General features: G+C 36.1%; 3 protein-coding genes across 5 annotated transcripts in view; 1 reads left to right on the forward strand and 2 right to left on the reverse strand.

The window, feature by feature from the left end:
- Positions 1-7,829, reverse strand: part of LOC111448463 (serine/threonine-protein phosphatase 6 regulatory subunit 3-like) — an 11,313-nt gene extending 3,484 nt beyond the window's left edge. Inside the window, exons 1-15 of one of the 2 annotated variants that reach the window (XM_023088095.1) lie at positions 7,544-7,829; positions 5,824-5,927; positions 5,537-5,623; positions 5,356-5,431; positions 5,183-5,257; positions 4,948-5,001; positions 4,286-4,345; positions 4,079-4,195; positions 3,215-3,309; positions 2,919-3,127; positions 2,447-2,544; positions 2,118-2,221; positions 1,776-1,941; positions 1,350-1,472; positions 371-453 (exon numbers count right to left, since the gene is read on the reverse strand). In XM_023088095.1, the coding sequence (XP_022943863.1) occupies positions 371-453; positions 1,350-1,472; positions 1,776-1,941; positions 2,118-2,221; positions 2,447-2,544; positions 2,919-3,127; positions 3,215-3,309; positions 4,079-4,195; positions 4,286-4,345; positions 4,948-5,001; positions 5,183-5,257; positions 5,356-5,431; positions 5,537-5,623; positions 5,824-5,927; positions 7,544-7,582 (1,490 nt within the window). In that variant the 5' untranslated portion in view covers positions 7,583-7,829. The remainder of the gene's footprint in view (positions 1-370; positions 454-1,349; positions 1,473-1,775; positions 1,942-2,117; positions 2,222-2,446; positions 2,545-2,918; positions 3,128-3,214; positions 3,310-4,078; positions 4,196-4,285; positions 4,346-4,947; positions 5,002-5,182; positions 5,258-5,355; positions 5,432-5,536; positions 5,624-5,823; positions 5,928-7,543) is intronic. The other variant, XM_023088094.1, reaches the window with a different exon arrangement.
- A 1,129-nt stretch (positions 7,830-8,958) lies between these two features.
- On the forward strand, positions 8,959-11,426 carry LOC111448134 (CASP-like protein 5A2). Its single transcript, XM_023087570.1, has 3 exons — positions 8,959-9,474; positions 9,803-9,935; positions 10,878-11,426. The coding sequence occupies exons 1-3, from the start codon at positions 9,263-9,265 to the stop codon at positions 11,067-11,069; spliced, it is 537 nt and encodes a 178-aa protein (XP_022943338.1). The 5' UTR covers positions 8,959-9,262; the 3' UTR covers positions 11,070-11,426.
- Positions 11,427-12,686: 1,260 nt separating this feature from the next.
- LOC111448710 (homeobox-leucine zipper protein REVOLUTA-like) overlaps positions 12,687-14,868 on the reverse strand; it is a 6,772-nt gene continuing 4,590 nt past the window's right edge. Inside the window, exons 12-18 of one of the 2 annotated variants that reach the window (XM_023088418.1) lie at positions 14,634-14,822; positions 14,477-14,557; positions 14,261-14,395; positions 13,670-13,995; positions 13,399-13,504; positions 13,172-13,321; positions 12,687-13,091 (exon numbers count right to left, since the gene is read on the reverse strand). In XM_023088418.1, coding sequence (XP_022944186.1) covers positions 12,942-13,091; positions 13,172-13,321; positions 13,399-13,504; positions 13,670-13,995; positions 14,261-14,395; positions 14,477-14,557; positions 14,634-14,822 — 1,137 coding nt within the window. In that variant the 3' untranslated portion in view covers positions 12,687-12,941. Of the gene's footprint in view, positions 13,092-13,171; positions 13,325-13,398; positions 13,505-13,669; positions 13,996-14,260; positions 14,396-14,476; positions 14,558-14,633; positions 14,823-14,868 lie in introns of both variants that reach the window. The other variant, XM_023088417.1, reaches the window with a different exon arrangement.

Raw genomic sequence — 14,868 nt, forward strand, 5'->3', positions numbered from 1 at the left:
AAAAAAAAAAAAAAAAAAAAAAAAAAACAAGATAGAGGAGAAAAGGAAGAAACATACTTTGAAGTTACAAAGCACTAAAGCAAAGAAAAGAAAAATTAAACTATATTCATATTTAGCTTACAAATAGAAGAAACATACTTTCAAGCTTTGTTGAAAACGTACTTCAATCTTCTATTGATATATGCTTAAAAGTGAAAATATTAAATCAAAACTACATTCTGCAATAAATAACTTTCATATAATTGCGTGTTTTGGAGCTTATGGAAAAATAACAGGGACAAGTCTGTTTCAGATATACAAAAATCCTGATTCTAAAGAAATTATTCTTCTCATGAATATAAATATGGTAAAGGCATATGCTAAAACATACCCACAAGCCCACCGATAGACATTTTCAACCAAATTGCGGTCATGCAAAGTCGTAGCTTGCCACTCATTCCATTCAGTATTTTCCTGCAAAGAAGTTACAGTCAAGTCAACCAAGCCAGAGAAGGTTATGACTAGAAAGTTGTACAAACAGAATTGGTAAAAAGAAGTTCCAGTTAGCAACGCATATGGAGCATGGTAGCTACCAAGCAAGGACGTGATTTAAAATGAGTTAATAGTGGATTACAGGCCCATGCCTCTCTCTAAATAGCAACAAAAAACCACCCTCAATCTCATAGTACCTCAGTCTGGAATTTAGGCTAGACGTGATATTTTGACCTTCTACAATATTAAATACTCCTCCAAGTTAATTACAATCAGGACAATGTCAGTTATACTCAACCATAACCTGAAAATATGAAACTGGAAATCATATTGCGGAATGTGCACGTTGATCCCTTCAGATTCCAGAGGTTAATCGAGTAAAATCAGAACAATTACGTTCTCCAACGATGCATGACCCAATATTGGGACAGAGTAACCTACGTTTCTAAATTCTAACCGTTTACCAGAGCTTCCAGATCGGCATATACTTCCTAAATTTTATAATTTTTGAGGAAAGATAAGACACTGAATTTCCCCAAGACACTGAATTTCCCCTGTGAGGGTGTAAAATTCTCGTGGGAATCAAATTTATCCAGTGGATTTCTAAGTATGGGAGGTTTGAGAATCAATAAGGCATAACTCCTTGACAAGAAAGTAGTAGAGCATCGCTCTTTGATACCCAACCAACAATTTCTATGACAATATTCAGGAAATGATTGAGAAAAACATATTAGTATAGGGAAAGGAAAATGGTTAATTACAAATTGTAATCATCCAGAAAATAACGATGCTGTTGTATGAAAAAAAATACACATCATATTGAGTAAGGCTGTAGTGATTCCCAGAATAGTGGAGAAACTAAATTAATCTATACATACCAGAAGATATGCCCGAATACAACTTTGACTGTTCCCCATCTGAAGAATCTTATTAGAGATTCGTGTAGTATGTCCTAAGTTACATACCCGCGGTGCCCGTTTTCCAACAGCAGGAAGCGTTGGCTACAAGAACAAGAAAATGTTTACATTATCTTTAAGCTTTCATAGATTTATTTGGTTTTCATGTCATAAAGTACATCTACCAAGAATGTTACTTTTTCATTTCAATCACTAACATTAAGGAAACACAGAATCCATGCAAATTGTTTTTTATATATAATAGACATTGAATCTACGCTAATTTTAAGATGTGCCCTTGTCTTCTCATGTTGATATCAATGTGATTAAACGTTATTCCACAAAACACAACTCGGATCAAAATAATGGTATATATCAGCGAACAAACCCACCAAGAAAATTCTCTACCTGATTAGAATCGGCCAAAATATTTGGATTTTTCTCTGTTTGAAGAATTTTCCCTATCAAATTGCACTCTTGAAGAAGATGATCAACAATGTCATCTTTCTTACTCTCCAAACAAGATAATATAATGTTCTCTACATGATGATGCAAAAAATTATTACAAGGGTACCTGCATCAGATAACATAGATAAACATAAATAGAAATAGAAATAGAAATAATTTTAACAAATAAGCAGTTGTCAAGTATGAAGGTTCCTACAAGAATACTTTATTTAGGAAGATCCTATAAAAACATAATTTAACATCTTTCAAGACTTCAATATTATGACATAAAGAATTTCTTACTCAAAGAAAAGATCAATCACTCGTTTAATGGTGCCCGAGTTAATTAATTCTTTCTCTGCAGATGCATTGCCTGTTTTCAGCAGCACTGAAATGAACTCCACAACCTACAACAGGACACAGAATTCATTCAGGTTTAAAAATGAAAAAATAAAAAACAAAAAGTAAACACACTCACACAAAACATGCCAGAACAAAATCAAGTTCTGAAACAAAATCCTCTAGAAACTACAATAATCAAGAATATTACCAGAAAACTGACTTCTAGCAGAGAGCCATACAATCACATAAATTGAACATATAAACTTATACAACACAAATTCAGCACCTACCTTCAAACGATGTTTTCCAAGAGGAGGCCGTAATTCTCCATATGTTGTAGGTAATACTTTATCATCGGATGACACGGTTAAGAGTTTTAACAAATCACCTGTGAGGGGAGTGCTATCAGAAACTAATAGAAGAAACTTACTTCCTACAAGTATATCAAACATTTGCAATTTTGGAGACCAAGGGGATATATTCATAGTGCTACTTAAAATGCTGCTTTCCTGCAGTACATGCACGCAAAATCAATGGGCAAGATGTATAAAAGAGACCACAAAGTGCAATCACCTATCAGTATCAGGTCAATAATAATTAAATATTTCTTAGGAAATTTGATGGTTATTGACCGATACTGAAAGGTGTATCCACCTTGTGGTTTCTTTTATGCATCTAGCCCATTGATTTAGAGAAGATAAAGAGAACACAAGTGTGAACTAAGACACCATGAAATGAGTGGAACAAGCATCATACACTAACCAAGTTTAGGAAGCATTGCACCAACAGTCTCTGGATCAACAGGAACTGGACATTCATACATATGCTGATTTCGGAAAGAGTGAAACAAAGAAGAATATGCTGATGATCTCTTTGGATCCAACAAAGAAATGCACACAGAAAGCGAGTGCACAAGGACAGACTTTGAATCTGAATCTTCCAAAGCATGATTAAATATCCTTGCAACAAAACTGCATAAGAGGTAATTAAGGAGTCAAAACAACTACAACTTTTTCACATAACATAGAAACTGAATAAAGAGGCATTTCTTGGTCAACCTGGGACTAGAAAGTTTGGCAGCAAGAGCAGAAGGAGCATTACGGGCTATAGCACACAATGTTTCTGCTGCATTTGCATGAACCTCAGGAAAACTCTGATCCAAGGAGAAAAAGTAATATTAGTTTGATAAATTATATGACTCAAGTCTATGTAGTACTATTCACCCAACTCATAAATGACGCAATATGCATCACAATTTTACATACAGAAAATAATCCATTTCAAACTTAATTCTATTATCGACTAGTACATTGTTACATTTTTTTACTCTCCAATTAAATTTAAATTTCAAGCATGTCAACCTGAAGGAACAACAAAAAGAAACTGAGCTTATTTATAAGGATTTTGAATTTCCTTTGCTACCTTTATCCCCATAGTAATGCTTAAAATAGATTTTCCCATAAAAAAAAATATCTGACTGCTTCAGGTCCAAAGACTCTATCTATTTGCAAATTGCTCATAACCAAATAATAATAATAAAAAATCCAAATTATGGAGTTCATCATGAATGATTGATAGTATAAATTAACAACATGAGCATTGCACAAGGAAATGTGAAAGAATGGAGAAAAATATGTTGAAGCTCCCTACGGAAAAGCATCTGTTGAGGCAAACTAAGGGGCAGCTTAATTTGTAACCAGATAGACGTGATGTTGATGGCTTCCACCAGTGTACAGTACATACGGTTCGAAAACAATTAATTGAGCAAGAAATCAATATTAATGCAATTTATCAATTGTATTAAATGAACTCCACTTCTTTTCTATAACCAAAATGAAATCAGCTTATCAACAACAATTGACAGCACAAAATCTACAACCGTAATTTCACATCTATATAATCATATAGAAGCTATCACTCACAGATGGATTCAGTTTATCAACAATCAATTCCAGCATATCACTCTCAGACAACCATTGCATCACATCCATAAAATTTGGATAGACGTGATCATCAGCACCTACAAGTCGTACCAAAACCTGCAAAGAAAACTCTATTTCTTATCAGAGTGCAAACTAGTCAGCATTTAAGATTTTATTAATGGAGAAGCCTTAACAAGCCTACACTACCTCCATAATGGATGTGATTCCAATTAAATCAACTAATTGGCGCAATACATCTCGATGAGCCTGCAAAAGGGGGAAATACATGAGATGGCAGTTCACTACACTATAGGGCAAAGAAGTAATAAAAGACAAAATAAATTAAAAATGTAGCCATATGTTGATAAGAATATAACACCCTACAACCATCAATCTCAGTAAGCAATGTCTGACCCAGAGTGTTTGGAATAAGAAAGTAACACTTTAGGAAACACATTTGATACACAGCAATAAACAAAAAAACAAAGAGATTACATGAAAAGTAAATCAGACCATGAATGAATGTCCGGGAAAATAAAGATGAAAAGCTCAATTAATACACCTTAAGAGACAAGAATGAGTCAACTTATAAGATATCCTTCAAGAAACATAATAAATGCACAAGCAAAGAAACTTTATGGAGCAAAACATTTGCAAAAAGGGTTTGACTGTGAGACCATAAATTCTTGGTCAATCATCAATCAACCAAGAGAAAACATACATATACATAAAATAAAGAACACAACTTCGGTAATTCTAATTCATGTAGTCAAACTATATAGATACATATATTGCAGCCAGACTATAGTAAAAGTAAGTCCCAAATTGAGCAAAAAGCAGAAGTTTGGATCTTGTGTACGTTGACATACCTGGACATAGTGCATAAGTGGAACTGTCTTCCGTATCATGAGGCATATGATTACCTAATTTTTTTGAAAACAAAACAACTTTTCATTAAAATAGTGAGAAGTTAGAGAAAACTCCCTTCAGGAGCATACAAAGATCCCCAACCCAACAAAAAATACCCGTATGATTCCCTAGGACTTAAAATGAAATTTAAGGAGCATGAGATGAATCCATTTCTACAATAAAATTTCAAGGTACCTTGCTGAAATAACCAGCTAACAAAGCACTATGAGGTCGGTCTGGTTCCAAGAAGGAGAAAAGCATGTTCATTAGCTGTAGTCAAAAGTAAGATGATGTTATTTTTCATGGTAACCACATCAACCAAATTATGGGGTAGATAACCAACAAAAAGAAAAGGTATGAGCCTGTACCTCTTCCTCCTCTACTAGAGTCTTCAAAATAACATCAATTTCACAAGTAAAAATCTCACAGGCAATAAACGGGAACCTAATTCACAATAAGCAATCAATAAAACAGTTTGAAAACTAGGTGTAGAAAGAAAATATCTAAAATGTGTGTGCGCACACGTAAATAATTAGAAAATACTATTACTTGAATGCCCGTTTGCTTTCAGCATCCTCTGGAGGCTCTTCAACAATGTAGCGCAATAGTTGTTCCACCTGGGCTCTGTCTCGTAGACTGAAGGCAAAAACAATTGTCCATTAAATTTTATGGGTAAATCATAAAGATCCATTCCTGCTCATATTCATCATACATTACTAACATGCGAACCCATAAGAACATTCAACCAATATTGAAATAGGCATATTATGTTAACACAAAGAATCAGATTAAAAATAAAAGAACAAGCTAATGATATAATGGAAAAAGAACCCTACAAGTTAACTAAACGACTGTTCAGGGCTTTGCATTCTTGGATTATTTCTTCTTCATCGAGAAGCTCTTCCAATGAGAAATTTTCTTTGTCTAAAATTGATTCCACCTGACAGTGAAACAAATGAAAAAACATTAGAAGATAAAATGGTGATGTAAGTATAATTAAATTTACACGCCTACTTATAAATTTATGAAAAATAATAACAGTAAAGAAAGAATTTATATGCCTCCATTGCAACACTTTTCTGAGGAACGATGGGAACCGATTCAATACCAATGTTAAAAGGCTATTGAAACTTACACCTTGAGGCTCATCTTGAGACAAGCCAACAACCTTTAGCCTCAAGATTTGCGCCTCCTTCAGCCATAAGAGACTTAAACCTTTCTTAGAAGAGGCGTGAGAAGCTTACACCTCTATCAAATGGACTAACGCTTAAAAGTCTCCACACCTCATGAAGAAATATATGGATTTGCCTCATCTTTAGAAAATATAAAAGCTTTTGTGAAACTTTGAACTATTACTACTTTTTCTATTTTCCTATTGTGACTTCACCAGTATTGAAGACAAAGTTTATAGCATAAGTCAATCTTAGAATTTTTGTTTAAATGGCAATTGACAAAGGTGGTTTTTTATACTTCATATGATTATTTTGTTTAGCAATGCTTGGTCCTACCAATTTCAGATTTGTAAAATCGCCTCACCTCTTCAAGAGTAAAAGCCTCAAGGCTAATTTTAGCCTTTTAAAAGGTTGTTCATAATGCGAAGGTACTAATGTTACATAATATGCTGAAGAATCAAGCAGTTTACATCTAACTCATTCATCCTTCCAAACCAAACTGGTTACATTTGATTGATGTTCTTGTTTCCATTTCTGAAACATTTTTAACGAAAAAATGGGGAGAGGGAGATGATAATGCTATTTTGTTTTCAATAAAAAAATATATTATGTTCCCCAAACTATGGGAAAACTTTTATCATAATTCAAAAAGTTAGCAGAAATGCTATACAATTCAAGAAACATCGTTACACTCATACAGCCTAACTTTGAAATTTCTATGGAAACAGAGTCCAGATGAACATAAACGGTCAACTCTTCATCCGTTAAGACTTGAAACAAATTCAGAAGGTTAGAGAACATGTCATTTATTCAAGAAGTAATTATACAATCACACAGCGTAACTCTGGAATTTCTTTGGAAACCGGATGCAGATGAACATAACAGGTCAACTCTTCATCAGACTTAATCGAGACAACTTCAAAGGGAAAAACACAACTGACGACAAACGCTAACGCGTTTCAATTTCAGGGACAGTTCAGAAGGACAAAATAAAAAAGGGGGAGCAGCACCGGTTTTCATTTTGCAACACATAATACGTGCATGTGACAATAATTAAAAATAACAATCATGACAAGCACTAAAACCTGCTGGAGTCCAACTCAATCAGTCCAGACAGCAAACAATTTCCTAAAAAGTACAACTAGAGTGTCAAACCCCAGATTTAATTAGGGAGCTCCATCAAAAGAAATGGCCAGCGAATCAAATTGAAAACAAAGTAATTGCCCGTGGTACAAACCAAGATACGTCAACACAAACAACAAAAATAGAAATCCATCGTCGATACTTTAAAACAACTCCGTCCCTATTCCCAGCCATTTGAAAACCCCAAAGCATGAATTGGGCAGGTGTATTCGGTGCAATTAGATGTATCAGAATCACTTACAGGAGATGAAGTAGAAAGGGAAGTTAGCCTCCAAAACATGTTGAGGAAATTGATGGAGAGGTAGATCTGCGAACCCTATTTGCAGGGAAGGGTTTAGTTGGAGAGCGGAGGATAAAAAGGAGGTGCAGATTCCAGACAGAGAAGAGCAGCAGCTTGAGAGCCTGGGGAGCTGTGAATCTGGAAACCCTAATTTTAAGGGAGATGGAGATCGGGAGGAGGCAAGTCTGTAAAGATGGGGAGGAACAGAAGACAGAGCCACGAATGAAATATTATTTTCAAAATTCTGACAAGGAAGAGGATGATAATATATATATATATATTTTTTTTTTTAATTAATTAATTAATTAAAATAAATACAAATTATGAAAAATAAAAGGAAAAATATCTCGAACCGGAGTCCAAGTTTTGGTGGCGCAAAAGGTGCGCACCATTGCATAACCTGCACCTGCTGCACCATATTTTTCCTACAAATTTCTTCTGTTTTTTTGTTCTTTTTTTAAATAAAGGTAAAAAAGTTTCATTACTACTTTTCTATAAATATGTATTGTATTATTAATATTTATAAAATAATTTTTTTCACATATTTTAAATTTTTACCTCTCGTCACGTACACGGGTTCAATTGAATTAGAAAAAATTTGTAGCCGAACTCGAAATTTTAGGTTAATTGTGTTGGTAGTAACCCAAGTCACCCAACCCGTCGAGTTGAATTGGGTTTAGTCGTCGAGTTGTTATTTTTTTTAATTATTTAAAAAAATTGTACTTATTCAAGTTGCATATTACTATTAATAACTAAAATCTAACATTCACGAGTCATAGCATTACTAACCTCCATTACAAACGTAAAATATTCTTAATTTTTATAATAATTTTTAAATTAAGATAGGTTAAATCGAAAAATAAAAATAAAATTAGGAAGAAATAGATGGAATTATTTTTATTTTTAATTTTTTAATTAAAAGAAAAGTCAAATTATAATTTAAAAATATGATACTGACCGCATTACCCAAAGAAATGAATATTTTAAATATAAATAAATATGTAATAAAATAGTGAATCTCGATGTCGTATGACGACTTCCTACTGGAATTGCCGGTTGATTTCGAAATCACGTGGTTCCATTACCGTTTGATTGAAATTTGAAAACGACACGTCGCACTGGGCTCGCTGACGTGGTAAAGGTTAAGGGTGTTTTTGGAATTTAATTTAATACTCAACGACTGCTAAATAAAATAATAATAATAACAAACTTACATAAATGTTATAATATTTTAATAATTGGATAAATTGAAGTGAGGGACCACATTTATTAAATTAATGCCACGTATGAATGAGTTCACCAAACTGGCCCCCACCAATATCCAGTGACCAATAAGAGCACAGGAGGAGTAGTAATTTTTTCGACAAGTCAAAGTTGACCGATCAACGACTATTGTTATAAACCCTTCGTCGCCGGTCTGCGCTTCGCCGTTTCGATCGAAGAACTAACGACCTATGATTCTCCGATTCGTCCCTTCCGGCTGGATAATTCTATAATCAAGTGAACCAGAAAGGATTTTGAATCTTGGATTATCGGATTCGTTCGATTGCTACTGATTTTCTCTCTAGGGCGAAAAAGGGCAGGATCAGAGGGCGATTTCGGTGGATACCTGGGATGTGATCGACGAATTGAGGAGTGTATGTTCGAAGGAGAAATGAATTGATTGCATTGTTGGGAGAGATGAGCGCGAGCTCTGCGTCAGTTCATCCTGTGGAGGAAACACCGGCGACCGATGTCGGAGACGTCGCACCGATTGTGAGTATGAAGAATATAGAGGGCATGCCCGGCACTCGCGGTGGTCTCGCTCTTCGCTGCTTCCAGTTAGGGTTCGCCGCTGCTGCTTTTGGTGTCATGGCCGCCTCCAGCGACTTCGCTTCTGTCTCTGCATTTAGGTGATTTTTCCTTGACTTGATCAATTTTTTTCTTCTTTAATTCTCTCGAATTCTTATTCAAAACGCTGATGAAGGAAGAACTATAATCGTTCTTCAAATTTGACTTTACAAGGCACTATAATCGTCCCCTGAATCTAATACGCTACTAGTTTCCAGTATTTTCATAGTTAATTTCTACGTGCGATCAGTGTTGTGAATTGATAACTATGCAGTTTTGTTTAGCCTAAATTCTTCAATTATCACGTCTGAATGGGCTTAACTGTTGAGGGATTTGCATTTTCTACTGGATAACAATGGCTGATACACTCCATGTTTTTCTTTGCTTCAGCTACCTTGTCGCAGCTGCCGGTTTGCAGGGCTTATGGAGTTTTTTCCTAGCAGTTCTTGACATTTATGCTCTTTTAGTGAAGCGGAACTTGCATAATCGTCCAATTGTTACTTTTTTTGCTGTAGGTGATGGGGTAAGTTCGTTTAACACCTAAATCCATCTGAAACCAATTGGCTCGTTGAAATGCTTTTACAATCTTCTTCTGTTTGTCCATTTAACTTCTCATATATCAAACATTTTCTGTCGTCTCTGTGAGATCCCACATCGATTGGAGAGAGGAACGAGTGTCAGCAAGGACGTTGGGTTTCGAAGGAAGTGAATTGTGAGATCCCATAGTGGTTGGAGAGAGAAGCAAAACATTCTTTTACGAGGGTGTGGAAACTTCTCTCTAGCAAATGCGTTTTAAAAACCTTGAGGGGAAGCTCGTAATGGAAAACTCAAATAGGTCAATATCTGCTAGGGGTGGGTTTGGGACGGTAGAGTCTGCAATAAACCTTGAGGGGAAGCCCAAAAGGGAAAACCTAAAGAGAACAATATCTGCTAGCGGTGGGCTTGGGCTGTTACAGTCTATGAAAGACCTTGAGGGGAAACCTGAAAGGGAAAATCTAAAGAGAACAATATCTATTAGCGGTGGGCTTAGGTTGTTACAATCTGCAAAAAACCTTAAGGGAAAGCCCGAAAGGGAAAACCTAAGGAGAACAATATCTATTAGCGGTGGGCTTAAGTTGTTACCGTCTGCAAAAAAACCTTGAGGTGAAACCCGAAAGGAAAAACTTAAAGAGAACAATATCTACTAGCGGTGAGCTTGGACTGTTACAGTCTGCGAAGAATCTTGAGGGGAAGCCCGGAAGGGAAAATTTAAAGATAATATCTGCTAGTAGTGGACTTGGACATTTACCGTTATAACGAAGCTACTGATTACCAATGTTGCAAGTATCTGAGAACTTGTGTCTTCTGACCCATGTTGATAATATTATCATCGTCATCACAACCATCAAATTTTGAGTACATGGGGCTTGCTTGCTATGTCGGTTATAAACAGTGAAATAGTTGGCTCTCTTGTCTCCTCCTACAGATCACCACCACGCTCACATTTGCAGCAGCATGTGCTTGTGCGGGCATCACAGTCCTAATAGACAACGACCTGGACCTTTGTTCGGTGAACAAGTGTGTGCAGCTTCAATCAGCAACTGCAATGGCATTCCTCTGCTGGCTCACCACATTGCCTTCATTTTTCTTCAACTTCTGGTCACTTGCATCAAGATGAAAGGTAACTCGACCAAACATCAGTAAATACCCCTTCCCCTTGCATTCATCTTTGTTTGTTCCTTCCTACCGTCAGTTTTGTTGGGATTCTACACTTCATTTATTGAAACCTTTACATTTTCAAATACTATATATGATATTAGTTTGATGTTCTTCATTGTTCATGATATTATTCTTGGAGGAATGTAGAATCCAGTGCTGCTGTCTTAAAAAAGGTGGATTTTTTTGTTTCTCTTCCTCTGGATGTCCTGTGCACTAATTGAAAATAAGAACGTTTTGTCATTATCTCTTGTGTGTATTATGGGAAAGAATCATTCCCCCGTCGTGAGTTTCATAAGCGTACATGTTTCTCAGTCTTGGATAGATCAGAACGACATTCTTCTTCTTGTGGCCTTATTAGGTGAAATATTGTGAAACTCTGTCGAGTAAAGAACTACTTGTCAACTATTGTTAAGATACGGCCATAGTCTTTCATTTTATCTTCGATTTTTCGTAAATATATATAATATATATCATACTAATTATCCAGGTTGAATGATAAAATTACATAGATTTGTGAAATTCTCCCGGTAGGTTAAACACTGTGTTCTAGAAATCCTAGATGCACAGGCTGAGAACTTGAAATATAATTCTTCTTGGGGGACTTGAGACTTAAGCTCGGCGAATTGAAGCCCTTACACGTATAATAGATGAATATAGATATCGTAAAATACATGAACTAAATTTTGATATTTATAATAAAATAAACTAAAATAGAATAAAACTTGCATTAATTTCCAAACCCTTTCTTCTTAGACTGGTCAAAAGTCACAGACAAGAAGACAAACATTTTGTTCTTAGACTAGGAAAAAGTATGATTAATTTGAACGTTTATTGCGTAATAACTAATAAATGAGCTTTTTACTTTATAATACTGTAATTAATAATTGTTCATTATTTCAGAGCATATCTTAATGAATGCTCTTCCATTTATGGTAAAAATAGAATGATGAATCCTTCTAAAACAAAAGTCAAACCAAACAAAAAGAAAAAGGCTACTCATTCCCTTCCCACCAAAGCAATGAAACGATCTACAGAGCTTTTATGCTCTCATCCATTCTTTGAGTGAGTCGGATCATCAGTTGATTTGCTTCATCGGTCTGGCTCATCGACTGATTAATGACTAAAGTGGAGTCGGAGAGGTTCGGACTCAAAAATGTGAATGAAAGATTCCACTGAATTGAATTGAGTCCATGAATCTAAGAAATAGTAAGAATTCTTGATCTCGATTCTCCACTGGGCAGGAAAGGCCCAAAGCCAATCCCAAGGAATAGTAAGTCTTTATCATTTTATTAGGTCTCAATGAGGGGAGACCAAGTCAGGCGACAAATGCAATGCAATGCACGATCTTAGTTAAGACTATCTTTTCGTGGGTCATTATTAGTTAGAAATAACAAACTTCCACAATGGTATAATATTGTCCACTTTGAGCATGAACTCTCGTGACTTTTGGTTCTCCCAAAAGTCGTCATACCTATAAACTTATGATCGACTTCTTAATTAGCCGACGTGGGACTCCTCTCCCAACAACTTTATCAAACTTTGAAACATGTTTAACAGGACAAGAGTAGTTGGTGGATGATGAGAAAAAGAACCATAGCCTGAAAAGCTTCAAAACTGTCTCCTTCATGGGTCATGTATTTGTAATCTAATGGGCTCGCCAATATTTACATGAATCAAAATGGACATTAAAAGCAGAATGAAATGGAAACCAATTAATTAACAAAATAATTAAATTACTTTGGAGGCCAGACGTTGAAACAAACATCTTCATCTTCGTTTCTCTTGTTCCAATGGATGAGGTCGAGGAGCCATTGAAGAAGGCTTGCTTCAATCAAACAAAAGACCAGTTGATGAATGAGAAGGCAAGGCAATGGACCGTCGTCTCGTCTGCCTCAAGGACTTTCCACGCAATGGCTTGTTCGTATGAAACATGTCGCCCCATGGTCGATGCACATATTCCACCAGGCAAGTATGCAAATCCCTGAACGAAAAGCCGAACACAGTTTACAAAAATACACATTACCAACAGAATCTTGATGCAAAGAGTGAAAGTTAATCTACCTGCTGCATTAACTTTGGGAAATCAGAACACAGAGCTTTGCGACCAGACTCGTCAAAGATCTTATCCAATGTGATGTCTTGTAAGGCTACTAGAGTTGTCTCCAACATGTCAAGACCAGATTGGTTTGCAAACAGGAAAACAGGCAGTGCCTGCTGCAAGTAAAACCAGACAAAATCAATCAAATTGCTGAAAAAGAAGTGTTTCTATATGCTGTTTTTTTATGTACCTTAAGCGAACAGCACAATATTGCATCCTGATGATTCCAGAGATTTTTCAACACGGATTCGTTTTCCAACGAATCCGACCTGATCAACTCTGATCCCAGTTGGAAACTGAAACAAGAAATCATTTAAAAAGATTAATAAACTACAGTATCGTCGAGCTACATAGCCTAGTTAGATCCTCCAATGTTGTATCCTTTATATTTCCGTTTTCTGCTCGTACACAACTAACTAACACGTGCAGTGTATGAAAGAAAAGTTGTGATCAGAAGATACCTATAGCTCTTGCATATCCAGTGTGCTAGAGTAAGAGCTTCTGGGGAACCAGGAGACAGCTTTGGACCCAGTGCTGGACTGCCCCCAGAAGGAGATATGGCCATTGCAACTCGTTGCACTGAGGAAATGACGCTTCGTACGTACTGGTGTGCCATGTTTGTAACATTGTCCTGCATGCTGCTTTCGAATGGAAACTGGAATGCAATAGTTAACACTGATCTAGAGCTCTGACTTGATGATGCATCTCCAGCAGCATTGCTAGTTCCACAGCCCACCTCAAGACTTGATGTTAGGTCCAGAGTACGTTGACTACCTTTCGCGTCACTCTGCATTAAGAATTTTTCGGGTTATAGGGTATCATTCATCGAGCAAATGAACACATTCGGCACAAGACGAGTTTAAAACACGGCACATATTCTAAAATATAAATTCCATATGCCACACAAATAAAAATTCTAGGATGGGAACAACATTGTCCACTAGAATTCAATCCTCAGAGCGAAACTTATGCTTACAGCCAAAATTAAAAATTCACATCAAGAATAAGTATGGAGGATCACTACAAATTCATATGAAACAATCATACTCAACTGATCTGGAATCCAATGGGATGATTCGAAAGCCAGAAGGCAGCAACGGGGCGTCGTCTGGAAACATCTCATCAATAGGTGCAAAAATGAGTTCTGAACAGGCTCCTACAGCATTCTCGTCAATTCCACTACATATCTGCAACATGAGCAACTTATTGTTAAACCAGACAAGATCATTGAGCATTCAAAGGAACTTCATAAATAATCAAATACCAACCTGAAGAAGATGAATGTCCCTCGAAACAAAAGCATCTTCTTGTACCATAGGATGTCCCTCAAGTCGAATTACTTCAAGCAACTGGAATTCACCATAATCAGATATTATATAGCTCTAAGCACTAGATGACAAGAAACAGAGACCATTTAAAACAAACCTCTTCATTCTCGATTGTGTGACCAAGTGGCATGATGATTTGGCTACCAGTAAACCTCGTGGGTCTCATCCCAGGATATGCGTATGAATTGGCTTTAAGGGTTGCCGCAGAGTACGCATCAATGTTGAAATCAGCCCATTCTGAGCGATGTTCTCTCAAGAAACGAACTAACACAGCAGGAGAAACATTCTAGCATGGAAAAAAAAAAAAAAAAAAAAAAAAAAAAAAAACAAAA

The sequence above is a fragment of the Cucurbita moschata genome, unplaced genomic scaffold (assembly GCF_002738365.1).
Source record: "Cucurbita moschata cultivar Rifu unplaced genomic scaffold, Cmos_1.0 Cmo_Scf00010, whole genome shotgun sequence".
Lineage (NCBI taxonomy): Eukaryota > Viridiplantae > Streptophyta > Magnoliopsida > Cucurbitales > Cucurbitaceae > Cucurbita > Cucurbita moschata.